Genomic DNA, 27315 nt, shown 5'->3' on the forward strand with positions numbered 1-27315 from the left:
CTCGCAATCTGGGACCCCTCGGGGGATGGCAGAGAGCCAGTTTCGGCCCGACCCCACAGGCCAGGCCGAGGGACCCCACTGGTGCACGAATTCGTGAACCAGGCCTCTAGTAAAACAATAAAAACATGGGCAGCTAAGTGGTGAATTTCCTCTTCCTTCCCTCATTAGAAGCTTCCTTGAGAGACTGAAAACTACAGTTCTCTCTTGCCCTCCTTCAGCTTGTCCTGTGACCCTAAACTTTGGTTGTCATTACCTCACAGACCCCCACTGTCTTCATCGCTTTATCTGTTAGCTTTTTTTTTTAGTCCTGAAGCTAAACAGCTAAGGCAGCATTCATTTTCTCATCTCACGCCGAAGTGCCTGTGATCGCCAGCCTGAGCTGAGCTGCAATTCTTCCTGTTCCCCTGCTCAGCAGTCCTTGTTCTCACCAGAAGCTGATCTAAATCTCCATTCTCCTTGCACCTCCTTCCTCACCACCCACTCTCAGCAGACTATCTTGCCTCCTACCTCATGGAGTAAATAGAAATCAGCACAGCCACCTGCCTGCTGAAGTCACGTGTGCAATGAGACAGGCCGATTCTCCACGTGCTCCGTTTCCCATCCCATCCCCTCTCTCAGAGACACGTCTCTTGATTATTCCCTCCTCCCCTATATCTTGGAGATGCCCCTCTCCAACAATTCCTTCCCATCAGCCTTCTCAACTCCCCCCATCTTGGGAGAGTCAGGGAGACACCTTTCATGACCCTATTCCTCTCCAGATATTATTATCTCTCCTCCTTTTTACAGTAGGATTTATTGAAAGAGTTGTCTGTGCTGTGCCTTCACTTCCTCAAACCACCCCAGTCAGCTTTCCTCACCGTTCTACTGAAAGTGCTTTTGCAGAAAACAATGTCATCCTTGTTGCTAAAGCCAATGGATATTCCCAGTTCTTACCTTATCTAACTTGGAAGCATTAAGCATTGATGACTTCCCCAGTCCAGAAACAGTCTCTTCTTTTAACTTCAGCAACCTCTTACTCTTTTGTTTTTCTTATCTGGCAATATTTTCTTAACCTTCTTTACAGACTTCCCTTCTTCTGCCCGGCTTTTATGTACTGCTGCTCCTCATGGTTTCTCTCCGGGGCCTCATTCTGTCTTATTCTGCATGGTATCTCTGGTGTTTAAGCCAGTATGCTCAATATCAGGTACTCAAGAAGTAACTGGTATTCATTAAATATACTCTCATGGCTTCAACTAGAATATCTATGCTGACAATACCCACATTTACATCTTCAGCCCAAACCAGTCTCTAAACTGCATTCTCGTATATCAAATCCAACATCCAAAATTGGAACCATCACTTCCCTCTGATAAAAATATTTATTCTTGTGTTTTCTAGATCTTTGAATATCATCATTCTCCATATCCTCCCAATTCTAACTCCTAAACCAAATACTTTTAAAATTTATCTACTTGTATTTGTCCCCACTGCCACTACTCTGTCCCAGGCTGTCATGATCATTTCTTAGGTTATGTAACTGACAAGTTGGTCTCTTGACTTTCAGTGTTGCCTTTTTCTATCTATTTCCCATATCAAGTCAAACTGACTTTTCTGAAACTCAAATCTGAGCATATTATTCTCCTTTTAAAAGCCTTCAAAGTCTTTCCAGTGACCTCAGAATAAAGTACCAACTCCTTTTTGTGGTCCTTAAGAGCTTCCCTGACCTTTGCCTGGTTCTCAGCATCATCTTCTGCTATTCTCCCTCTCAAACTGTGCTTTAACCTCTCTCACACACACACACACAAATTTTTGTTTTGGTATCATGCCATGCTCACCAATTCCTACTTTATTTTACATTTTTTCACACAAGGAACATCATCTTTTGCAATTCTCCCTCTCAAACTGTGTTTTAACCCCTCACACACACACACACACACACACACACACACACACACACACACAAATTTTTGTTTTGATATCATGCCATGCTCCCCAATTCCTACTTTATTTTACATTTTTTCACACAAGGATTATTTCTGTGAGTGCCCACTATGTGCCAAGTCTCAGCTTATATGTCATTGTAATTCCAAGGCTAGTTTAGCTTATATAACTAAATACTTACATCATCCTGGGCTCTATCCCACAGGGTAGTAATGTGGGTCCTGGCTAAAGAAGGAGCCTGTCTAGTTCCATTTTCTACTTCCAGAGCCTAGTACCTGACACACTGTGGCACCCAGTAAATGTTTGATGAGTGCATGAAATATTTGTTCCAGGAGAAAGAAAAGAAGAAAAAAATTATGCAATCTTTGATAAATTTTAGTGAAGTTTTCTGAAAAGTTCCTTAAATAAAAATCTTTTTTTAAAGTTCCTGAAATAAGAATGTAAGAGTTGACATTCTTCTTTTCTATTGATTTGGGGTTATTTGCTATAAATTTGCTAAGCAGAAACTTCTACTCAATAGCTATGTAGTGTAGGCTGATGAATGCGAGGGGTCATTTCAAAAGTAACTTTGTTCTCATTGCTGGAGGTCTGAGTATTCTCGGTAAGAATCTAAGGACATAATTTAACAAAGTATAGCCATGGCACACTTTCAGCCCTTTCACTAAATTGTTATCAGATTAAAATTCACAAGCTCATGTTTCTATAGGTAAATGTGATCCATTACACTTGATATACAAAACCCAGTGTGTCCTGTGTAAGTCATACATCAGAGCCCAGGAACAGTTGAATGGCTAGTATATCAATTGGAATAATAAAGTGAGTGGTGTCAATATTCAGAATATTGGATGAATGTTCTTTATTACTGAAATGTTAGTCAAAGAGTCCTTAAACATAAAGAGGGTCATTCTTAAAAGCCTTTGTCTCTGTCCTTGAAACTCCTAACTGTGTAAGTCAGGGGGATCCTGAGTGCTCCTTAAACTCTGGTTTAAGGACCATTTGCATCAAAATTAACTGAGGAGGTAGTGAAAATTCAGATTTCCTGATCCCACTACAGAAGTACTGAGTCAGTATGACTACTGTGGGACCCCAAAAATCTGCAGTTTTACAAGCACCTTACGTGATTCCTAGGCATATTAAAGTTTGAGAATCATTCATGTAGTACAACTTTTTCCTTTCTCAGAGACTTTAAATTACTTGTCTGAGCATTTTGAGAATCAATTTCAGCCACTCTGGTCCAGAGAGTTTTGTATTAGTTTGATTTTCCAGAAGATTTCACAACCAGAATGGTCAATTTTGGTGACTGGCAAGAGGGGCCTCTTTGGGAAGGAGCAGATCACTGGGGAGTAGGATGCAAGGAAGGCATCTGTCAAGCTGTCCGTAACTTGCCGTGAACATTGACATGTGTCTCGCTCGGACTCTTCACTAGTAATTGTAATGCTCACTATGAGTGCTAACCCAGGTCTCAGGCAGTGTGCCACCTGCCTTACCCACATCACCTGCTTGAATCTTCAAAGCAACCCAGTGAAACAGGAGTATCACTATCCCCATCACACAGATAAGAAAACTGGCTCATGAAGGTTAAGTAATTCACCTGCAGGACTCTAATCCTGCAGAGTTTATAGAGTGAAAGTAAAGTAAGGTTATTGGACCTTACTGGATGATAGCCAGGCCTCATCCTAGTTCTAAGTTGTATGACCGCACATTTCTCTACCTGTCCTGGTAAGAAATGCCAGGGATGACAGGATTTACCAAATAAGACCACAGAAATCATTAGTAGATTACAGTCTTGAGTTGGAGGTTCCTGATCTATACTTGCTTCTCCTCATCTGTCATTTGGCCTTCTCCTTGATTTGATGAATGTGGGCACATCACATCGTATTTAAGGACCTCGATTCCGTCATATGAAAAATTGAAAGAATTTCACTGAAAGGTCTTTTGGTTTCCTTTCAGCTCTGACATCCATTTTTTTTCTGAAAGATCTTTGATTTTGTTGTCTATAGCTACTCTTTATGAATTTAGCTGGGAGGTGAGAAACATATCATTGGTATAAATGACATTATATGGAATTACAATGGGCTTTCATAAATGTGTTCTTGAATATGTGACTCTGATGTTTTACTTTAGCTCCTCAATAAATTGAAAAAATCGACTGAGAAATTGACAAAAGAAGATGAAAATTATTACCAAAAAAACATGGCCGGCTGTTCTACCAGACTGAAATGGGAAAACACGCTAGAAAACTGCTACCAAGTAAGTTATGCGTTCACTTTTTTTCTTCTTCCATGGAGCTTTGTGTGGCCTTGAAAATGGAGATCAGATCTGTAGTTATATAACCTGATGATCTCTGCCCTTAGCTGTGGCCATCAGTCCTACTGTGACTTTACACAAATGACATTGCTTCTCATTGTTGTAATTCCTCCATGGGTAAAATAACCAGTGAATATTTATTGAGTATCATTGGCCAGGATTCCAGTCCTAAGTTCTCAATGGACACAATAATGCTCAGCCGATTTCGAAAAGTGCTGCCAAAGGAAAATGTAAATTCGGGCTTAATGACTAGGTATTCAGAAATGAGTTTTAGGCCTGGAAGCTGATTCATACAGTATACACTTGAGAATTTCTTTGTATGTCAGACATTGTGTTGGACACTGGATATCTATAGCCATGAACAAAGTACCATTTCAATACTTTATGGGGGTGTGTGCAATTTAGCAGCAAAGAAGATATACAAAGGAAGAATTCAGTCATCCAATAAAATTCAAAAGGTATGAACATGCAAATCATAGAAGGGAAAATCAAATTACTAGTTAACATATGAAATGATGCTTACCCATTTGGCAAAAATTTTATTTACTTTATTATTTTTTTTCTTTTTTAAAAAATTATTTTTCAGTTACAGTGCGTTTAGTAAACATTTTAAAGTGATGAGATGATAATTTAGAACTAAATACCTAGCGTGCTTGTTATGATTCAGATTCCTGAGCACCTCCCTAGGCCAGGTGGATCACAGAACTTCTGAATGACTTTAGGACAGGGTCTAGGTGATTGCTAGGATACTAAAGTTTGAGAGTTCCTGCTCTATAAAGAGCATATTTCTTTCATCAGTTTGTTGAAGGCAAACTCCTCAGGTAATGTAAACTAGAAGGCCAGGACAGCAGTAGGAACTGAAAAGAATGAATAAAGAGTGTGAATTAGCCTGGCCATTGTGGCTGGGTTGGTTGAGTGTCAATCCATGCACCAAGAGGTCACCTTTTCGATTCCCTGTCAGGCACATGTCTGGCTTTTGGGCTCAATCCCCAGTACGGGGTGACCAGGAGGCAGCTGATGAGTGTTTCTATCTTTCCCTCTCCCCCTCTCTCTCTAAATTCAATAAGAACATTTTTTTTTTAAAGAGTGTGAATTACTATGATGTCTTGGTCTCAGACAGGTTCTAAATCTGCTGTTTCTTGGTAACTCTGACAGCACTTTCTTCGTATGTGCTACATCGCACTAGAGGACCGTTTTAGGTCCTTCTTGAGTATCTTGCTTTTCTACTGCCTATTTTATTTTAAAAAAACCACACACGCAATATAATGGAAAGCAATAATTCATTACGTGAGATATGGACTTTCCCTTTGCACAGTGGAATTAATCTCAGCATCCTTTCATGAGCGAACATAGATCATTTTAATGATTTCCCTGAGATGTAATTAAAATCTGTTAAACATTACCATCTCCATCAAGAGACACTGGTTATTCTAGTCTCAAACTGATGCTAGTGGTTCAGCCCTTGCCAAAGTAAAGAAACAGCTGCCCTCTGGTGATGCACTGTGTTCCTAATCCTGGCTTTTCTTTTCTTTCCTGACTTTTGCTCATCATGGCGCTAAATTAGAACAGCTGCTTTCTATGTCCTTTTCTGTCCTGTAAAGTCTCTTGCTTTTGAAGTTGTCCCACTTGAGGTCCAAACCACTGAGCAGAATTTGTGTTGTGTATTTGTTAGGAGGCATATGGTTTCTGCCCTTTGAAGAAACAGTATGTTCGGTAGGCTGCTCTTCACGGTCTTTAATCCTGTATCTGGGAGACCAAGAGCACCTGGCCACATTCAAATGGCTGGTGCCTGCAATTTTGGAGAAAGACTCCAGGGACCAACACCAGAAGCAAAGACAAATATTTGGTGCCCATTGACTTACAAAAATTGTACAGGTTCTAACTCCACAAAGAAGGTAGGTGGCCACGGGGAGCAGAGCTCCAGACTTTCTGATTCAAATGTCAGGACACTTGGCACGGGCTAAAAATTTGCATGCGATTGACAAAGATGTTCATAGTTATTGCCTGCGCCTATATACTGATAAACAAAATGTGGTATACGTGTGCAAAGGAATATTATTCAGCCTTTAAAAGGAAGGAAGGCGAGGACAGCAGTAGGAACTGAAAAGAATGAATAAAGAGTGTGAATTAGCCTGGCCACTGTGGCTGGGTTGGTTGAATGTCAATCCATGCACCAAGAGGTCACCTGTTTGATTTGATTTGTCCCTTTGTGTCTGGCTTATTTCATTTAGCAAAAAGTCTTATCCTTCAGTCTTATCCTTTAGGATAAGACTTTTTGCTAAATGAAATAAGCCCGACACTAAGGGACAAATACTGTATGATTCCTATTATATGAGCTAACTAGAGTAGTCAAATTCATAGAAGACATAAACTAGAATGGTGGTTGCCAGAGGGGCTGAAGATGGGAGAATCAGGAGTTATGGCTTAATGAGTACACAGTTTCAGTGATGCAAGATGAAAAATGTTCTGGAGATAGATGAGGGTGATCGTTGCCCAACAATGTGAATGTACTTAATGACACTGCACTACACGTTTAAAAATGGTTACAATGGTAAATTTTATGTCATGTAAATTTTTCATAATTAGAAAACAAGTAAATTTAAAATTTTTTAAATGACTGTATACTATAGATGAAATAACAACAGAATGCAAAGGCAGTCTGCTCAGGAGTATAAAGCAACAGCATGCTGGATCAGGACAGTGGGCCCTGCAGGTGTGCCACAGAGTCAGGATGGGAGAAGCCAATAGGCTTTGTGATTCCCCCACCCCCACCCTATCAGAGGCCTTGAGATGTAGTCCATCCTTCTTGCTTCCTATGGTAATGTTACCCACCAATTTGCCCAAAACCTTCTTCATAAAAGACTATTGCTGGGTGGCAGTTACAGGAGAAACCAATCCTCTGGATGAAGGAGGAATGCCCAGGTCTTGTCCTTACAAAAACAGGATGAGGAGCATGTTAGCTTAGACACCGGCCACCTCCGTCAAAGCTGAAGTCCTCTAGGTACATACCAAGTTGCCCCCACAGGCTGGGGAATCCCCTGTATACTCCACCTGACCTAATTTCTCCCACAATGCCTAGCTGAACTTCTTTGAACTCCCTCAAAAACAATCAGTCAGCAGCTCAACTAGCAGTGAGTGGCAAGAATCCAATAGCTGCCCTAACTGGTTTGGCTCAGTGGATAGAGCCTCAGCCTGCAGACTCAAGGGTCCCAGGTTCGATTCCGGTCAAGGGCATGTACCTTGGTTGCGGGCACATCCCCAGTAGGGGGTGTGCAGGAGGCAGCTGATTGATGTTTCCCTCTCATCAATGTTTCTAACTCTCTATCCTTCTCCCTTCCTCTCTGTAAAAAAATCAATAAAATATATTTTTTTAAAAAAGAATCCAATAGCTAACTTTTCTAAAGTGTTAAGGGCTAACAAGGAAAGGTGACCTCCCTCGCTTTCTTATTTACCCTTCCAGCTAAAAGGTATGAAACTCCCAGAGTGGAATTCTTGTCATTTCACTCAAAACGGGGAGGGTATGTTCCCACCTTTAAACAGTGGTCTCTGACCCCCAGGCTTAATTTTAGGCCAGAATTATGAATTGATCAGACTTTGGGGTTCTGCTCGTCAAATAATTTCCTGAAGCAGAGAATTTGTGCCTCATCTTTGCCCCTGCAGAGACTAGCAGAATGCCTTCTATGACTATAAACAATTCTAGAAATATCTAGTTTCTGACTACATTTTGGAGATATAGACATGGGTTTTACTGGGCTTCATTCTCTTTCTCTGGGACTCACAAATACTTTTCTTTTTTTTTTAAGGTATATATATTTTATTTTTAAAAAAATATTTATTTTATTGATTTTTTACAGAGAGGAAGGGAGAGGGATAGAGAGTTAGAAACATCGATCAGCTGCTTCTTGCACACTCCCTACTGGATATGTGCCCTCCAGCAAGGTACATGCCCTTGACTAGAATTGAACCTGGAACCCTTGAGTCCACAGGCCAACACTCTATCCACTGAACCAAACCAGTTAGGGCACAAATGCTTTTCAAATGATTCTTTTCTACCCTTTCTTTGTGAATGTCAGATAACCCACTGCATCCACCTCTATGCCTTTGGGCTGAAAAATCCTGGGGAAAGCATGCAATTTAAATAAATTCTAATGGAAGATAAATAGGAGAGATGCCAAATCACATTCCTGTCCTGAAAATCTCTCCACCACAGTTTGGATATGACATAATCAAGAGGCACAAACAGGACAATTTGCTCAGATGGGTGATTTCAGTTTTCCATGCCAACTGGCTGATCTCACCTCATTTTCCATTCTTTTCAGAACATCCTGGAGCTGGAAAAGGAAAGAATTAAACTTTTATGTAATAACTTGAATCAGTACACACAACATATTTCTGTTTTTGGCCAAACCCTGACCACAGTGAGTAGTAAAGATTTCTCCATTTCTGGGATGCATGGTAAGAACTAGCAGGAAACACGTCTTCAGCAACCTCCTTCTGCTTCCCTTGGCTTTGCAGTGCCACATGCACATTCACGGGGCCATCAGCAAGATCGATGTTGAAAAGGATATCCAGGCTCTCATGGAAGAAACTGCCATTTCATCTACAGAAAATAAATCTGAGTTCCTATTAACCGATTACTTTGTAAGTATGGATGGAAGGAAGTTCCATTAATGGGGAACCTTAGTCAGGGACTGAGGGATTCCTTAAAAAAAAATTGAGAACAATTGTAAAGGAAATATCTTGTGTGCTTTTTAATGGAAAATATTGATTTTTTTTTTCATGGTTCAGATAAATTATAAACATTGTGGTTTATAAATAGGCAAAGGAAACATGTCTGGAAGGGAAGAAAGTCAAGGGTTTTCTACTGAATCTTCATACTTGGTCTTCTATGAGAGTAATGCCAGGCACACATGTTTCATGACCTGTAAATAATCACTGTCTCTTCTTGGTTGTTATTGCTGTATAACACATCACTCCCAAACTTAATGGCTTAAAGCAAGCATTTATTATCTCATAGTTTCTGTGGGTCAGGAATCCAGGTGTGGCTTAGCTGGGTGCCTCTGAGTCCCTCAGAAGACTGCAATCAAGGTGTCAGCCAGGACTGCAGGCATCTCAAAGCTCTACTGGGAAATGAACCGCTTCTAAGCTTACCCATGGCTGGGGCAGGCCTCTGGCTGACTGTTGGCGGGAGATAATATTTCCTTGCCAGGTGGTTCTCTCCTTAGGGCAGCACACATGTCAGCCTGCTTCCCCCAGAATTTTGATCCAAGAGAGACAGAGCTAGAATGCTCAAGATAGAAGCATAGTCTTTTATTAGCTAATCTCAGAAGTGATATCTCATCATATTTTATCTGTTAGAAGCAAGCCAGTAAGTGCAGCCCACACTCAAGCTGCGGGGATTACACAAAGGCATGCATCCTAGGAGGTGGGAAGCGCCAACATTCTTCACGGTCCTTTTCTTTGAAAAGCTTGGACCAAATCACAGAGGCTAATTTTGAGGGGATTTGGATGACTCTACTATGTCATCTTTGCTAAAAACAGATCAGTGTCCCTGGTCAGAGCCCAGGCATCTTGTTTCTTAGCTATCTTGGAGTAAATTCTTTGTCTTCTGAATTCCTGACAACTCTTCCCTGGGCCTCTGCTAGATTTCATTCAGACTTCAAGGACCATATTGGGAAGCTTATATTTCTCTGCACATAGATAGAACCAACCCACTGGCCATGTCCTCCTATAGGATGAAAAGAGTAGCCAAAGTCAATATCGCAGGATCCACACTCAGGGAACAAGAGATGAGGGAAGAGAGAAAGGCAATTAGATCTGGGCACAGCAGTGAGCCCAGCACCTGGGAAGGCGACCAACTTTTCCTTTCCCTACCTTCCAAATAGCATCATGTGACAGCTATTTCTAAAATGAATCATTTTTTTCCCCTACCTTGGCAAAGGCAAAGCAAATTAACAATAGCAATGTCTTTTCAAAGCAGAAGCAGAGGTAGAGATTGGAGCAGAAAGGGAGATTGGATTATAATAGGAAAGTGCTTTCTTTTTTTTCTCTTCTTCCAAATAGTGTAGGTGATCCCTGGGATGAGAAAATATACAATAGAGTATATCTATTACTTTATTAAAAGGCTAATAAAAATGTCCCTATAGACCAGCGGTTCTCAACCTGTGGGTCGCGACCCCTTTGGCAGTCGAACGACCCTTTCACGGGGGTCGCCTAAGACCATCCTGCATATCAGATATTTACATTACGATTCATAACAGTAACAATATTACAGTTATGAAGTAGCAACGAAAATAATTTTATGATTGGGTCACAACATGAGGAACTGTATTGAAAGGGCCAGAAGGTTGAGAACCACTATTCTACAGAAAGCCACTGTTCACCTGACAGCAGCAGGCTTTATCCCACTCTGGGCCCTCGCAGCTGCCCTTGGGATTCATGCTGTCCTTCTATGTATATAAAAGGCTAATATGCAAAGTGTCCCCTCAGGAGTTCCACCAGGAGACCTGGAGTTTGATCACTTGCTATGACGTGCACTGACCACCAGGGGGTGGCACAGAATGAAGGAAGGCCCCTGAAAGCAGTTGGGGAAAGAAGGCCCTGGCTGGCAGCCAGAAAGAAGGCCCCATCTGGCAGCTGGAAGGCCCTGATTGACGCTGATCACTGGTCAGAGCTAGGGACCCTACCTGTGCATGAATTTCATGCACCAGACCTCTAGCTAAAATATAAGGAGGCAGCCATGATAGATTATCTTCAATTGATGTGCTCATGGAATTTTTGGTTTCTATGAAATTTCAGTGCACCAGAACTAAAGACTACATGTCTGTTGTTTAAGAGAATGGACTGTATCTTCAAATGGAAAAATAAGATTTTCTTAATAGCCTTAAGGCAAAATGCCTCCAAAGTCTGACTTTATAGTCATGGCAGTAAGTGTAGAGGGACTTTTATGTAGTGCTATGAAATTTATATGGGCAAGAGGTAAGACAGGAGAACAATCCAAGTACAAATATTGGAGGGCTGATGACCAGTGTGAAAATATTTATAAGGTCACTGTAAAGGCCATGTTCAAAGATGGTATCCATAGTTTTATATGCCTCTTCCAATATTAATCTTCTTTCTAACAAATATTTGGAAGAGAGGAGGAATTTAAGAAAGCTAAAGTATAGTAGTAAACTCCATCCTCAAGTTGAGCCAGTAGTGATCTATCCTTAGAGATACAATTTTGAGCAATAGGTGTCCCAAGCAGACCAAGTGAAGTCTTGGACTGGTCTGACAGCCAGATTATAATGTGTGCTCCTCCAGCAAGGAAGGACAGGTTTGGAGTTAGGCATCCTTGTGGTTTAGTCAGATCTCCTGGGGGTGTGACGTCACCTTGGGCTCTAAAGAAACTTTTTATAATTATGTAATACACAATATGTAAATAAAATATTTTTACTTGTACATTACATTTTATAAAGGCTATTCATGTTGCTGTAAATCCTCAGCTCCCCTTTTTTCATGAAAATCTATCTAGAGCTAACCTTCTGCCAACATTTGGGATCAGAGTTTGTCACTTTCCCTATCAGATAAGTCCTGACTCCCTTACTCCTTCACTTCCATCTTTAGTCATTAGTTTCCTCTCGTTCTCCACAGGTTTCTCTCCCTCTGCTATGTGTACAGCCACCTTTCCATCTGACCCTAACATACCCCCTTTTTATTCAACCCTTGAAATATGTATGTGAAAGTTCAGATTTTGTTAATGGTTTCTTTTAGCCTATGTGATAAAACCCCTACTTCTTTCTGCCCCCAAATCTGGCCTAACCTACCCAGACAACTTTTTCTTTCACTGTGTTTGCTTAAGCAACTGGTCTATTTACTGTTCCTGATACAGTTCTCACAGTCCTCCCTCTGTCCTTTGCTTGAGCCAATTCTTCTGCCTGGGGCACCCTTTGTCCTCCTTCCCCTTGACTGAAAAATCCTGGTTTAGTCTTATAGCTTCCTCAAAGCTTTTGTGCCCAGGCCCTGCCCTTGGTGGGCCACACATCCTATCTGCTCCATTCATCAATGAACGTGGCCTTGAATTACTAGGTCTCTTATGTTACGCTTCAAGGCCTAATTATAAACCCACTCTGGGAAGAGCATTTGTGTTTTTGTTCAGGCATCCCCAGTAGCCAGCAACACAGAACACAAACATTTGCTTAGCTTGTTAAGCAATCCTAGCTTGAGGCATATATGTGATACTACATGGGGTCTGTTAAAAGACTCTAACTTGAATAAAGATAGAGAGCAATGAGTATACAACAAATATATTTACTTATCAAGTAACTATGAAATAGCTACAGTAAGGCTCATCCTTCAAGAATAATTTGTTCTAAAGAAAGTGCTCAGCTAGGTACTTACAAGTTGTGAACAAGGAGATGATTTCTTATTAAGCAGGTCTCAGTTACCGGCTTTTTTTTTTTTTTACTTTTTTCTTCCAGTTAAAATTAAATAGTCAGTAAAGGTCTCAGTGCAACTTGGAGAGAAAACTTTTTTTCCCTATTAAGTGGTTAAATGTCCTTTTTCTTCCCCTAAAGGAAGAAGATCCTAACAATGCAATGAATAAAGAGAGACAAAAGTCTTCAATAAAATCAAAACTGTTGAGACTGCAAAGAGATATTGAAAAAGCCTCAAGCGACCGGGAAGGTGTGTAATATGTCTGTGAACAGCCTGATAAGGGAAAGTATTTTCATTGAGAGTTGGGTAATACTGCTTTTGCTGATTGACAGAGATTATCTCCTTTAAAGAATTACATGTCAAACCTAATTTGTATGAATAAAGAAAATTTTAAAAAAAGAAAGGAGAGAACAAAAAACCAAAAATGATACTTTGTCTATGTGTGGGAGCTATATAAGTTCTATACCACCTTTTCCAGAAATGTAGCATTTAAAAAAAAATTTTTTTTTGTTGATTTCAGAGAGGAAAGGAGAGGGAGAGAGTGAGAGAGAATCATCAATCGGTTGCCTCCTGCACGCCCCACACTGGAGATCAAACCCACAACCCAGGTTTGTGCCCTGACCAGGAATTGCATTGTGAGCCCCTGGTTCGTAAGTCAACACTCGACCACTGAGCCATGCCAGCCGGGCAGAAATGTAGCATTTTACCATGTTTCTGGCATTGCTGGAATGAAGGACAATTCATTTGGTTTAAAAACATAGTAAACTGTGCACAGGGCTTTGGGTTTTCTTGTCTGTTTTCTTTAAAACTAACTCTCTAAATGGTGTAAAGATCATTCAGACTAAATCCTGTTCTTAGAAGGGAGGCCTGTTAGAATGGGAAACCTCTCTAAAGGGATGCAGATAATAAAAGCGACTCCCCACTTGTGACCGTGACATGTACAGCTTATTTTACGTGAACCAGAACAACCGATTGCAATGGAGCACTTGACAGGAAATCCGAGAGAGCAAAAGTGTTTCCACATGTAAATATCATAGCAAGGAAAAGGCTAACCCTGTGGTAAATGTCAGGAACCCACCAGGAACGGGTCAACAAGGAGGATTCATGAACTCATCTTGGAAAAATACCAGTCAAGACTCTTTAAGCATCAACCAGCATTGCTCACATTTCATTAGATGAAGGTAAAGGTCACCCATTCAGTAACAACTACCTACAGAAACAGCTCCAGCCATTTCGGAAATCCTTCTGGGCTCAGCTGTGTCCCGCCAGAGCAGGAGGATTGTGACCGAGAACATGATTTCATTTTCAGGACTCCGGCGAATGCTGAAAGCTTACTCCAACAACTCCTTCTCAGACCCAGAGAGCCAGAAAAGCACAGCAGCCCTAATGGAGGAGGTAAATATTGGCAGAGCACAGTTTCCTAGATTTAATGATGAAAGAGTTATTTTTAGAACGCTCGTTTGCCAGCCCATTTGGCCGTTGTTTGCCTTTCCTTTCTCATGACAGAACAATCTAGTCTGAGGCGTGTAGGGTCAGGTCCTTGGCAAGGAGTTTGAGGGATCTGGAAAAATCCGACTACTTAGAAACATTTGCTTCAGTTTCTTCCTAGGGGGGAAAAAAGTGCCTAAAATAGAGTTCTCTAAAATAGAATGATTCCTTCAGGGTCTGGAAACCATGGATACTTGTAACCCAGTTAAGAAGCTTGACCAAAAACACAGTTTCTACATTCAGAAAGGCCTGTGTTGCATCTATCTAGCTCTGCTGTTTACAGGGATCTGGGATAACTTTAGTTTTTGCATCTGTAAAATGGGGATATTGGAACCTACCTCAAAGGGTTTTTGTGAGGATTAAATATTATTTAGAAAATGCTAGCACAATGTGCAGAGGCAAGCTGAAAAACTAATTATTAATTAAAATTCTGTTTTTCATTCATTCCTCAACTAACATCCGGGTCTTCTGAGAATAACAGGAGGAAAGAAATATGTAGGAATTGATGGACAAGGTGGCAACTTCGGAGGAATTCACATTAAAAAGGCAATTAGCAAAGACCTGTGACTTTAATAGAGGAATAAAAACAAGCAGATGCTAGAACCCATGTGTGCAAGATATGGGTTTTCTGCTGTGATTAGAGTGAGAGAATGTTGATGGGTTATCTTTTCTGAGAAAAATTCAGGAAGAGATAAAAATCTGTTCAATAATGATTTGAAGGATACAGGAAACTGGACATGCTTCCCTTACCTCGAATATAGCCTAATTCTCTTATGAGTAGGTACCTAAAAATTCTATCCAAACAGGCAATTTCAGTAGTTCTTTGGTGAAAATAGATGTATACAGGCACAATTTATCTGTTTCTTAGCATAGGTTTCCTTCAGTTGGGTGCTGTTGCAGAAACAAACCTAACACTCCTTGTGATGAGAAAAGCCTGAATTCTATTCATTTGCAAACAGAGGTCTAACATATTTGCAATGAACATGGCTATGATTTTTATGAAATTATAAAAGACTGGGACATTTTCTGTGATAACACAAAATATTTAGTTAACTAATTCAATGCAAATAACATTTACCAAAATAAAGTCAAGTGAGAGCACTTTATGATGGCGTTAATTATAAGTTTATTTGTTTGGTTGTTCCTGCACAGAAATTTGTCATTCTTGTTACCAGCATAGAACATGTATTAGGATCAGAAACTGTTGTAGGTATTGACTGGACTGATTCACACAGTGGAGGATGTGAGGAAGGATGGAATCTGACTCCTAGATTCACAGTGTTTGTGATCTAGTGAAGGAACAAATGCAAGCCTTCGAATAGTGGGTACCAAATACCCCTGTTATTTCATTACACACCTCTGCATCTGTTGGAGGGAAACTTGTGATATTGGTAGATTTTGTGTTACCTAGGGAAGTTTTTTTGCACTAGGACACTCTGTTTCATTTAAATTCTTCCTAATCCACTGTTTTTTTGTCCTTGAAGTGCCATATTTGAAGCAAAAATGTTGGTAAGGCATGTTTTCTGAAAAACTGTTGTAGGTATTGACTTCGGATATGGGAAGGAGACTTGCTCTGTGATGCTCTCAGATGCAGAGTAGGCCTAACGGTAGACGGTATGGGGGTAGCTTTAGTTTTTGCATCTGTAAAATGGGGGTATTGGTACCTACCTCAAAGGGTTTTCAATGCAGTGGATTGTTTCAAGAATTAGAGACCTTTCTCATCAATTGGAGGTGTCTGGCAGGGATCTTAGTGTTAGGAATCCCCATGCTGGACATATGGGAAAGGGAGAGGTGATGGTGGGGAGGAGATTGGATAAGCAGGCCCCTTCTAATACTTGGATTCTGTTTTGTTTTGTTTTTTTATTTACCCTGATTGGACACAGCTTGACAAAGAAGTCATTATAAAGTTTACAGTTCAAAGTCAAGTAGAGAACAGGAAGAGCCTAAGAGTGTATCTTAAGCTTCAGTCCTTATTTGTATAATTAAAATATTGTTTCTAGTTTTGAGAAGTGTTACTGTGAACTTTCTGTGTAATATAAGGCCTCACCTCTTCAAGAAAAACAATGAACATCAACCAAAATAATAAATAAGCCCTGCCTCCCATCATTTTGGTTTGATTCTACTGATATGAGTTCAATCCTATTCACAGTGTGGAGCGCCAATGCCTCAATTGCCTTTCCTCAAGGCCTCCCAAAAGCCTACCTTCTCAGTCAACACTTATTATTCCCTCTCTCATTCCGCAGCAGAAAATTGGGTAAAGCCTATTCATTGCTACAAAATACTGAGTAATAATCTATCAAGGTTTCTGGTTTACTCTGTTCACATGAGTCCAGAATAAGACACACTCAACAACTAAGGCTTTCCTCTAGGACAGTGGTTGGCAAACTGCGGCTCACGAGCCACATGCAGCTCTTTGGCCCCTTGAGTGTGGCTCTTCCACAAAATACCGACTTCTGCGCATCGACCACGAAGTTTCAATCGCACTGTACATGCACGTCCACACGTGGTATTTTGTGGAAGAGCCACACTCAAGGGGCCAAAGAGCTGCATGTGGCTCCTGAGCCGCAGTTTGCCAACCACTGCTCTAGGAAAAGGGTCCATTGTTTCGCTCAGCATTTTCTGTGTATATCTGCATATGAGTTGAATGTGTAACTTTTTAGATTTCTTTGTCATTTTGGAAGTTATCCTGATATACTTTTACCCATGCAGTTGTGCCTCATTTTCTAGAAACTTACTCACAAGGCCAAATGATGTATCCACAGACCATTTTGAAACTAGACCTGATGCAAGCAAACGCCTATAAACTGTCATCAGTGTTAGCAGAACTTGAACAAAGACCTCAACCCAGCCATCCTTGTAGTAACTCCATCTTCAAGCGGAAAGAAAAGGTAAAAATTTAAGAGATTGGTTATAATTTCTTGACTAGGCTTACTGGGTGAAGTGGTTTAAAGTAGCATCAGAGCAAAAAAGCTGTAATGAATTATGTATGCCACATGTCCTAAATCTCAACTGCAGAATTTTAAAATAAATTTAGTTTCATTCCTTTGAGAGGAGTAACAAGAGCTAAACACAGCTGAATACATTCTTTGTATACTAAACACGGGGAGTTAAAAACCCTTTGGATTCTTTCTTCTTCCTACTCATACCTTAATTTTATACTTTGTGCTTTTAAAGTAAACTTTTTATTAAATTGAAATTTTATATTCATACAGACCTGAATCATAAGGTTTATGATATGCATTAGTCTCATCCATTTATTATACCACATAACGTAGAAAATGCATGAGCACAATTTTTAAAAATCACATACATGTATTTTCCCAGTGTTACCCTCTTTAGGAATTGGTGGTGAACAGTGAATATGCATGGATTAACTCCTGCTTGTAGCTGTTTTCCATTGCCTATCAGAAGGGGTGCTATAACCATCTTGTTATAAAGGGACAAATTTCTTCCTAAGAGACTCAAGAGCTAGAAAATGGTCTCAATCAAAAAAGGAAGGAAGGAAGGAAGGAGGAAAAGAAGGAAGGAAGGGAGAAAGAAAGAGAAAGAAAATGGTCTCAATCATTTAGACAGCGCCATGTAATTCATTTGCATTAAAGCCAATTAAAGTTGAATTTTATTATTTTGCCTATGTACAGGTCAGAATTGCAATATGCTAATTGTCTAATTCTGAAAATATTAAGGCTTTAGATACAAGAAAGCTCTATATAAGAGTTTAGGAATGTAGTTAATGCTTTATTTATACCCTCCTCCAAAAAAATTACAAAACAAATTCCTAAGGAAAACAGCTACAGAAGAATTATATTTCATGAATACTTGAGTTATTAAAAATAACTGTTTTCAAAAATATTTATTTGAACAGCAGCAGACCCATAGTTATGTAAGAATATCTCGGCCTTTTCTGATGAAGAGATTACAGACTGTTGTAAGAAGGGCATCTTCTGGTGGGCAGAGCAATCCAAGTTCTTCATGTGCAGGTAATCCCATGCCCGGAATAATTTTGGGCCAAATCCTATCAGTAAAGCACATTGCTATATTTACTTTTTTTTTTATAGCCACATTGATATATATCAGCTCAAAGAAATCTACATTTAAATTAAGACTGATTAATTTGTTAGAATGTGTAGCTTTCTGTGCAAATGTAATCCAAAAAGTGTGAAGGAGCCAAGAAGAATGGAGGGTTGGGAAAAGAATTTTATGAGGTGGCTGGTTGCATGTGATTCAGACAGCCTGCAATTAATTTACAGTGCACACGGTCACCCCTAAGCCATTGGGAGGAGCTCGGGGAACTGTCTCCAGAGCCTCTTCCAAACCTCCATGTGAGAAGCATGCTGATCCCAGGGCCTGCTTACCCCATTTATTCAGCTAACTGACTTGAGTCACTTGTCCATCCACACTCTCCTGCCTTTTGGTGTTTACCTTTCAATACATACACACACGCGCGTGCACATTATTGTCCCTCATAGCTCAACTATACTCACCATAACCTTGACTCTCTAGTTTCTTGATTAGAAATTGGTCAAAAGCAAAAAAAAAAAAAAAAAAAAAAAAGAGTTTCAATAAAACCCAGGACATTATGGTCCACATGTATATTAGAGACTCACTGTGGCATTGTTTGAAAAACAGGGATGATGATAAGAAGCACATGGTCAAACTGTCCCCTATCTATACCTGAATGACAAAACTTGTGTATGTCTTCCAATACATGCATACAGCAAAGCATGCATACCACACATATCAGCCAACTGCTGTTGATTAAGTTCATGTGGAAAGCAAATAATTTTAAATTATCATCTTTATGATTATTATTAAAATAATTCTTCTCTCCAGACTTATTTTCTATATTATGATGTAATTGTTGATTACATAACATATACAGTCCATGTACAGCAAGCATGTCAAATTTAAAGGCTAACACGGGCCCAATAAACAAGGTTTAAGTTCATGTGGACCACAAAAAAAACAAAAGCTTCAATTTTCATAGAAACATAGGTTTATTTCGATAGAGACATGCTGAATACAAAGGGCTGAAATAAATGAGTAATCATTAATATAAAATAATAGAACATTTAAATAAAAATTAATGTATTTTCTTGAACATTAACTTACCAGACACTGAAAAACTGCACAAATTAATAAGCGTAACGCAAATAAACCTATTTTTTCTTGTTCTCCGAAAGCGAAATATTTCCTGTTGCACACACCAAACAAGTCAGCCCAAGACTAATGACGTGGAAACTGGCTGCTAAAATATGTGCTGCTAGTATTAGTGGAGAGAAATGGTGCGCCTGTGCGTAAGGCGCATAAGGGAAATGAGTGCAACATGATTATAGTAATCAGTCATTAGCGAACGTTGTAGTTCGTTATTAATAATTATGTACAACAGGATATTGTAAAAATTGTTATGAAATTTTTATTAAAACGTTTCTTACATACCGTTATATTTGGCTGGGTCACAAAAATATTCGTTGTGGGCTACATCACAGGCTGCAAGTTTGACATGCTTGATATACATAGTAGGTATATCATAAACGGTTACTGAATCAAGGAATAAATAGTTTATAAAATTATAAACTTTTCTTTTGAGAAGACTTCAATCTATTTAAGCTCTGCACCACACTGCTAAATAACCAGAGCTCCCTATCCTCTTCCTCTTGCTTACTGACACAGCATTGGTAATTATAACTTGATTCAACTTTCAGCCTCCGGTGTGGCCCAGCATGGCAACATTCTTTGCAAAGCCTTATATTCTTTTCAAGCCAGGCAAGATGATGAATTGGATTTGGAAGTAGGTAAGAATCATTCTCAAATGTTTAATTCCTTCCCCTGCTGAAATCCTTAATTTGAATAAAACTTCTGACTTAGTACAGTAGCCATAAAGGATACCACCATGTCAACTCAGTTCAGGTTTACAATCACCTTTCTTAGAAGATAAAGATAAAATACATAAAAGAAATAGCTAACATCTGTTCAGTATTTACTGTGTGCCAGACATTATTGCAAGCCTACTGTCCAAGTTAATATTCATAAAACCCCTTGAAGTGGTTATTGTTATTTATTCCCATTTTATTGCTGAAGAGATGGAGGCATAGAAAGGGTAAGTACTTGGCTAAAGTCACAGTCAGTGGCGGTGCAGGGTTTGAACATAGAGACTCAGTCATGCTTACTCACAGTGCCACATGGGGGTAGGACGGCAGTCATGGAAAGTCATTAGAGAGGTGGTCCCACCTTTTCAAAAAGCTAACCATGAAGGAATGTGGAGTGACTTCCTCTCATGGCTGAGTGTCAGAGCAAGTTCTAGAACCCACGGCAAAGGACCCCCAGCTTCATATTTCTCCCACTTATCTCTCAGGAAAGTGTTCTATGACCAATCTCAGGAAGCAAGCCCCTTCTTTGTGTCACAGATTTTTGTTTCACATGGAAAGATATTACATAATGGCTTATATCGACCACAACATTGTTAAAGAAGAAAACGTCGCCAGCCTCAGCTTTCTTGGAGTGTCCAGGTAGTGACCACACTGGGATGTGAAAGCTAAAGCAGGGGTCTGGAAAAGAAACAGTTGGCGAGGAAAAGGTCAGTGTGTCGTAGGAAAAAGCTTTTATCTATGAGCAGGACGTGGCACCCAGGGCCAAGGGAAAATCAAGATGGATTTTTGCAGCCAAACAATAGGGACACCACATATTGGCTATTGATTAGTGGGAGCTTCCTTTTCATTTTGCCAATCAGATTTTTCCAGGCAATTACTCTTCCTTCTACCACAGAAATGAGTACAGAAACAAAACAAAACAAAACAGGAAATAGAAAGTAGACCTTCTCTTCCAGTTTTCTTAAGTCAATGTTGCCTTTATTTTTAAAAGTTTTAAGTGTTGTAGAAGTCGCTTCATTATTCACCATGTCATCCTGAGGGTACCTATGGCAGTAAGTATGTAAATGAAATGCACTATTCCCATTTTTCATATTCATAAAAAACCATTTCCCAGATGCCGTCTAGAACCCAGGGTACTGAGTTTGAGTTAGGTAGTTACACAATAAATAGATCATCTTGTTTGTCTTCAGTTCTTCCTTGGTTGCAAAGCCTATCCTTATACGTCATATCCTAAGTGAGATCTATAAATGGAATGAAGGGCTCAGGGAAAGTGGCAGTAAGATTTTAAATTATCCCTTTAAATTTCTGTTTAGATTTTGTCAATCTGCTGACCTGAGAACTTAGGCTGAAAATGATCTTCTATAAGAATGAATAGTAATTTATGACTGAGGAGAGACAGAAGAGGGGTTACCAGTCTTCTTTGTTTTAAAAAGAAAATGACTGGGGAACAGAATGAAAGAAAGAAAGACTAAACATATTACCTTAGAACAGTGGTTCTCAACCTTTCTAATGCCGCGACCCTTTAATATAGTTCCTGATGTTGTGGTGACCCCCAACCATAAAATTATTTTCGTTGCTACTTCATAACTGTAATTTTGCTACTGAATAGTAATGTAAATATCTGATATGCAGGATGTATTTTCGTTGTTACAAATTGAACATAAAGCATAGTGATTAATCACAAAAACAATATGTAATTATATATGTGTTTTCCGATGGTCTTAGGCGACCCCTGTGAAAAGGTCATTCGACCCCCAAAGGGGTCGCAACCCACAGGTTGAGAACCACTGCCTTAAAATGATGCTCATGCTAAAGTAGCTTTGGGATCCTGAAGGAAGTGGGCAGGAGGCAACTGTAGAGAAGGGACTCTCTCAAAAGGCAAGGAGAGCCAGAGGATTTGGGCATCAGGTTAAACTTCAGGGTTACTAATATCAGAAGAGCATTTTTTAAAATAGAGAATTCGAGAAGAACCATGTGTTTCTAAGGAATTCTATTTATTTGAATCATAGCTTTAAAGTATTGTCTTCAAATTGATATTTTATTAAAGCTACCTAAGTTTGGAATGAGGAGTTATATTTCTGTGCAAAGCTATTAAGTGAAACATTGGACTGTGAAGCTGTCACATTTAATGGAGAGAGGCTGCCTTAATCTAAAGAAAAGTCTGGTAGCAAAGACATAGTAGTCAACATACCAAACAACTGCAGACACCAACATGAGAAACCATTAAAGCACAGACACCAAGAAAGGGTTTGGTGACCACCCATCAGTTATATTCAAAGTGAGCCAGCCAACACAACATGAGATGCACGTTCCAATGTGATTCTGTTTTGTTTGTTTTTTAAACATAGATAGAAACATCAATGATGAGAGAGAATCATTGATCGGTTGCCTTCTACACGCCCCCTACTGGGGATCAAGCTTGCAACCCAGGCATGTGTCCTTGACCGGAATCAAACTTGGGACCCTTCAGTCCGCAGGCCCACACTCTATCCACTGATCCAAACCGGCTAGGGCGTCATTTTGTTTTTAATCAAAATATATTATGCCATAACTTAGCTGTCCATTATCTTACTCTTTTTAATATGCTCTGCGTTATGCCTGCTTCATCCAGAGGTGGTTAATAAAGTTTGCTTCATCTGAATCACCTGCAGAAACCAATGCTATCTGGTATCTCCTTGAAAGCAGGCTCTCCCGAAAACTGTCTCACCAATCGGGCTCAGGTATGTGCTCAAATTGCAAAGACCCATTTGTCTAACTAAATGTGCATTTTCACAGGTGACATTGTGACTATTCACAGGAAACAAGAAGAAGGATGGTGGTTTGGATCTTTAAATGGGAAAAAAGGCCTCTTTCCCGCTGCTTACGTGCAGGAGCTTCCTTCAGATGCTGGGTACACAGGCATGAAACAAGATTCGCAGCACACTGCCTCACACACACTGTAAACTGTACACTGTAATGCAAATAAAGATAAATGCTGTGACTTTCCCAAGTTTATCATTCTAACTGGGTGATGGAGTCCTACCTGCAGGTCACAGTGCTTTGTACTCTTGGTTATTTTTTGAAACAAAGTCAGAAGGTGGGAGGGTGAAGGGAGGCAGGGAAGAGGCCCATGGCTCCTAGTTTTCGAAATCTTAGAGACCCTGGAGATGACCCAATGCAACCCCTGGTGTCACAGACAGACAGACTCCAAGGCGGGTTTAGCTGCTTGCATGAAGTCACATTGTTTTCTGAGAGCACAACAGGTCCTAGAACTCAGATGTCTGTTTCCTCTGGACTTGAGTGGCAACAGGCCACAGTAGGCCTACAAGGGGTCAAACAGGGCCTGGGAGATGAGAAAAACACAGAATAAGCCCAAGATAAAGAGCTCAGCAAAAGACGGGCAGACAAGACACAAGAGAAATAGACCCAAGTTAGGAGACTAGAATAAAGGGTCAGAAACTGAGGTCAAGAGTCTGAGTGATCACAAGTGGGGGTGGTAGATAAGAGGTCTGCATACTAGGTGGAGTTCCATCCTGAGCCAATGACGTTCCGAGGTAGCAGCTTCTTATATACCTTCTTCCCACAACCAGAACTGCTCTTAGAGTGAGATCAAGTGTGAGCCAGAGGTGGATGGGGATCTGAGAACAAGAGCAAGGCAGATGGGAAAGGGTTAGGAAGGAGACTGCCTGATACCTTGTGCCTCCTTGTCTGTTTGGAAACTTCATATACCAATTTAGAAAGCAGGAATTCTATACTTCCCAGCGGGGTCATTATGAAAGGAATACCCTATGCAACTTCCTAATGAAAGGTACTTTAAATGCTAATGAGTCTCCAGTTTGGATGGAAAGTTTGAGAAATCAACATTCACTATCAAATGGAATATTTGGAGAAAAGGAGATTTATGTTGCTTTCTTAAATACTATATAATGGGAAAAGGTTGGGAATGAGAGAGGTAGACCCCAACTTTTCTCGAGGGTAACAATTTAGAATGGAGAGAAGTGGTACAGTAGCATCTTTCAGAAAATGGCCTAAGTCAGCCTGGAGATCACACACTCCATTCAATGGAAAGTCATGGTGTTGATAGAAACATCTGGGTACGTCTCCATTTGTGCAAAGTACAGTCTGCATTGAAGGAGTAAGTAAAATCCATTCCATTTCTCCCCTGCCCCCTACCTTTTTTTTTAAATTCAGATTTTATATTTTCAAGAAGGAATTTTTCAAAGCAAGGTACATGTATTTTTATACTGTGCATATTACACTCCTATAGGATATAACTAATACATAGAGATATTTATAGATACAGATATCAGATCTGAAGGAGCTCAAGTAAAATTTGTTATGTGAGGCATAACTTAAAGCCTAGAAGAACGGATCAGAAGTTTTAATGTCATCCTTAATGGTGTATTAACGATAGCTTTCTGCATGTAGAAAGTGGGCTGAATAATAGGCCATTAGACCATGAACGGAGATTTTTAACTTATATTTCCTTTTCATCTTACTTCTTTCCATTAGCCTTGATGGGTAAAAAATTATGTAGCAATTGACTGCAGCCTACACTGAATCGTTTGTATAGAGAAAGTGATGATAATGGTGGTTGGACCCTGAAACTCTTTGAAAGTACTTTTCAAAGAAAGAGATTCCTCTTCATAAATCAGTTTTACTTTATAGAAACATAAATGGTTTTCCTGTTTTGAAATGTTACCACATATTCTTTTTGCAGCTGTGATATGTAATTATTAAACTTCAAAGAAATGCTATAGTCTTAAACTAGATGAAATACAAATATAGTTGGGCATAACAATTTTTATCTTTAAGATCTTTTTAGGAAGGCAAGAATTTTCTGATTGGACTGATGGGGATGGTACCCTTCGATTCTGGTAAAAATTAAGTATATATTGTGAAGATTAATTATGTGTCCCAAGGTTTCTATATAGAATAAAAGAATTTTAATATTTTTAAACTCTTAATTAGGCTTTCATAATTATACTCCTCTAAGCAGTTTCATATGTCAGGAAGTTTTTAGCAACATTGACAACCGGAAATATAGGGAGTTGAGAGGTCTGAGCCAGATTTTCACCGAAAGCATTATTCTAATTTATCTCCTTTCTAGTAAAGGCTAACATATCCATCACACTATCAACCAGAAGATTATTAATTTCACTTTTTTCATTTTCAATTACCCATACTAATACTTATAATGAATATTATAATCCATTCTAATTCATCAGAAAGTAATATAATATTCAATTTGGGCTAAAGTAAATTTTATTGTATTATAAGGCTTTAACTGATAATTATTTGAGCATAGTCTAGCTTTCTTCCCCCCTCCAAGAGAAAAGCCCTCCTTTCCCAAAATGGCTTTGTGGGGTAATCAGCCTGATTTGGAGCAAGAGAAGCACATTAGAATCAAAATAATATGCTCTATAGTCACTTACTATGTTACACAGGAAGAAGAGAATGTATAATCTTGGGAAAGTGACCTAGGGACGTATGGCATGAGAAGGTTGAACCAAGGTGTGGGGACAAGCAGAGAAGAGCAGGAACCTTTTGTAGAGAATGCAGCTACAGGGATAGAACTACTTGGATGGAGTGTCAGAGTTCCCTGTATGTTGTGATCCTGAAAAGGGCTGGGGGGATAGGGTCTGAGTCCCTGCCTTCCTCTGGCTGAGCAGCAACAAGGAACAGGAGTGAGAAATCAGCGAGCTAGAGAATCCAGGTCATGCGTATGCAGATGGGAGCTCAGCTCAGGGAAACTAAGTGATGTAGGTGCCTGCAGCCAGGGAAATCTGCCGAGCCAAGTGGATACTAACCTGATCAGGAGTCACGGGAATGTTGAGAAAAAGAGCTTTGAGCTGACGTGGGAGTAAATAGACTCACAGAATTAGAGAGAAAAACTCTTTCTCACAGGAACTATGTGATAGGAGAAGCCAACTGAAGAGCAAATTGAACTCTCAAGAAAGACCTTGGTCCTAAGGCTCGGGTCTTATGATAGAGATCTGGGGACAACAAAGGAGTCCCACCAGGGAGTGCATAGCAGGGATGGGGGCCAGGTGGCCAGTTATATGAGGTGGCAAATGTGTTACTGATCTGTTTCAACTGGCTTGTAAATTGAGTTTTCTGGACATTGGGGGTAAGTGCTTACTCCAGTGGTTGTCAAGTAGAGCCAAATTATATATATAATTGATTTTGAGGTAGAGAAAGAGAACAAGGGAGGAAAAGAGAAACATCAATGTGAGAACACAACATCAATAAGCTGCCTCCTGCACACCCCTCACTGGGGATTGCAACCTAGGCATGTGCTCTGACCAGGAATTGAACCGGCAACCCCTTGGTGCACAGGACAATGTGCACCAAACAACTGAGTCACACTGGTCAGGGCTGAGCCAAATTTTCACCTGGACCAGCGGTGCCCGTATAACCCTGTACTATGTTGGAAATGCAAAGTATTAGCCCCCAATTCACACTCAATCAGAGACTCCAGGTGATTCTGATGCAAGTTTGCTCTTTGAGAACCACTGGCTTACTTGCACGAATCTTGAGAATATTGACTAAACTACAGCAGACATACCTGGAAGGAGCACTGTTGGAGAAAGTAGAGAAAAACCATACTCAAGAAGCTGGCTGTAAAAAAGGAACATGCCCTCCTTCCCATCCAATACGTTTTTTAAGATGAGTGGTGTTGGGGACCTCACTGGAGAAGTCTTTCCCCATTGTAGAGAGCGCAATAGCTAAGGGTAAATTTTCCTTTTAGGTTCTTCATTGCCCTGGGAAGAAGGAATATTTTGGCCAACATTACATTCTCTCTCAAAACAAAAGAAAAGAAAAAAAATCTTCCTCCTCTTCCTCAGCCACTTACTAGGTAATCATGTTGGCAAAAGAAAGTATGGGATGGGCCATATCTTGATAATAGGGAATGAGAGACAAGCAGCTCCCCACTGCCCCTCTCAGTCCATTCTTTTGCACTCCTACCCTGACCTTTTCCTCCCATCTTCCCGATCTCTCCCTTCTTCTCAGCCCCTCTTCACTCTCTGACCATTGTGTTCATACATGGCAAACTAGTCCTGCTCAGTAAGGCTCCACATTACCCATCTGGGTCTTCCACCTCTGATCCAGCTTCCCAGCTGGTCAGGTGAAGAAACATGCTATTTGCAATTTCGAAAGGAAGAAGAAAGCATCTGTGTTTACCCAGAATTTAAACTGTGTTCTCCATTTCTGACTTACCAGTAACACAACCAATACTCCCTGAGTCTAATCTTTTAAGGAGGGAAAGCAACCACAATACCTTCAGAGGTATATATATAATACATATTTTAATAATACAAAAAATATATACTTATTA

The 27315-nt window shown here is 40.0% G+C and overlaps 2 protein-coding genes across 4 annotated transcripts in view; one reads left to right on the forward strand and one right to left on the reverse strand.

Moving 5' to 3' along the window:
• The window catches only part of NOSTRIN (nitric oxide synthase trafficking), a 51447-nt gene extending 28458 nt beyond the window's left edge, over positions 1–22989 (forward strand). Inside the window, exons 8-16 of one of the 3 annotated variants that reach the window (XM_005857538.2) lie at positions 4045–4170; positions 8547–8645; positions 8743–8868; positions 12783–12891; positions 13952–14037; positions 16893–17018; positions 17993–18107; positions 19833–19922; positions 22773–22989. In XM_005857538.2, coding sequence (XP_005857600.1) covers positions 4045–4170; positions 8547–8645; positions 8743–8868; positions 12783–12891; positions 13952–14037; positions 16893–17018; positions 17993–18107; positions 19833–19922; positions 22773–22939 — 1044 coding nt within the window. In that variant the 3' untranslated portion in view covers positions 22940–22989. Of the gene's footprint in view, positions 1–4044; positions 4171–8546; positions 8646–8742; positions 8869–12782; positions 12892–13951; positions 14038–16857; positions 17019–17992; positions 18108–19832; positions 19923–22772 lie in introns of all 3 variants that reach the window. The other 2 variants (XM_005857539.2, XM_005857535.2) reach the window with 2 other exon arrangements.
• Positions 22990–26525: 3536 nt separating this feature from the next.
• The window catches only part of SPC25 (SPC25, NDC80 kinetochore complex component), a 7924-nt gene continuing 7134 nt past the window's right edge, over positions 26526–27315 (reverse strand). Inside the window, exon 8 of the mRNA XM_014545465.1 lies at positions 26526–26740. Coding sequence (XP_014400951.1) covers positions 26705–26740 — 36 coding nt within the window. The 3' untranslated portion in view covers positions 26526–26704. The remainder of the gene's footprint in view (positions 26741–27315) is intronic.

Source organism: Myotis brandtii, unplaced genomic scaffold (assembly GCF_000412655.1).
Source record: "Myotis brandtii unplaced genomic scaffold, ASM41265v1 scaffold112, whole genome shotgun sequence".
Classification (NCBI taxonomy): Eukaryota; Metazoa; Chordata; class Mammalia; order Chiroptera; family Vespertilionidae; genus Myotis; species Myotis brandtii.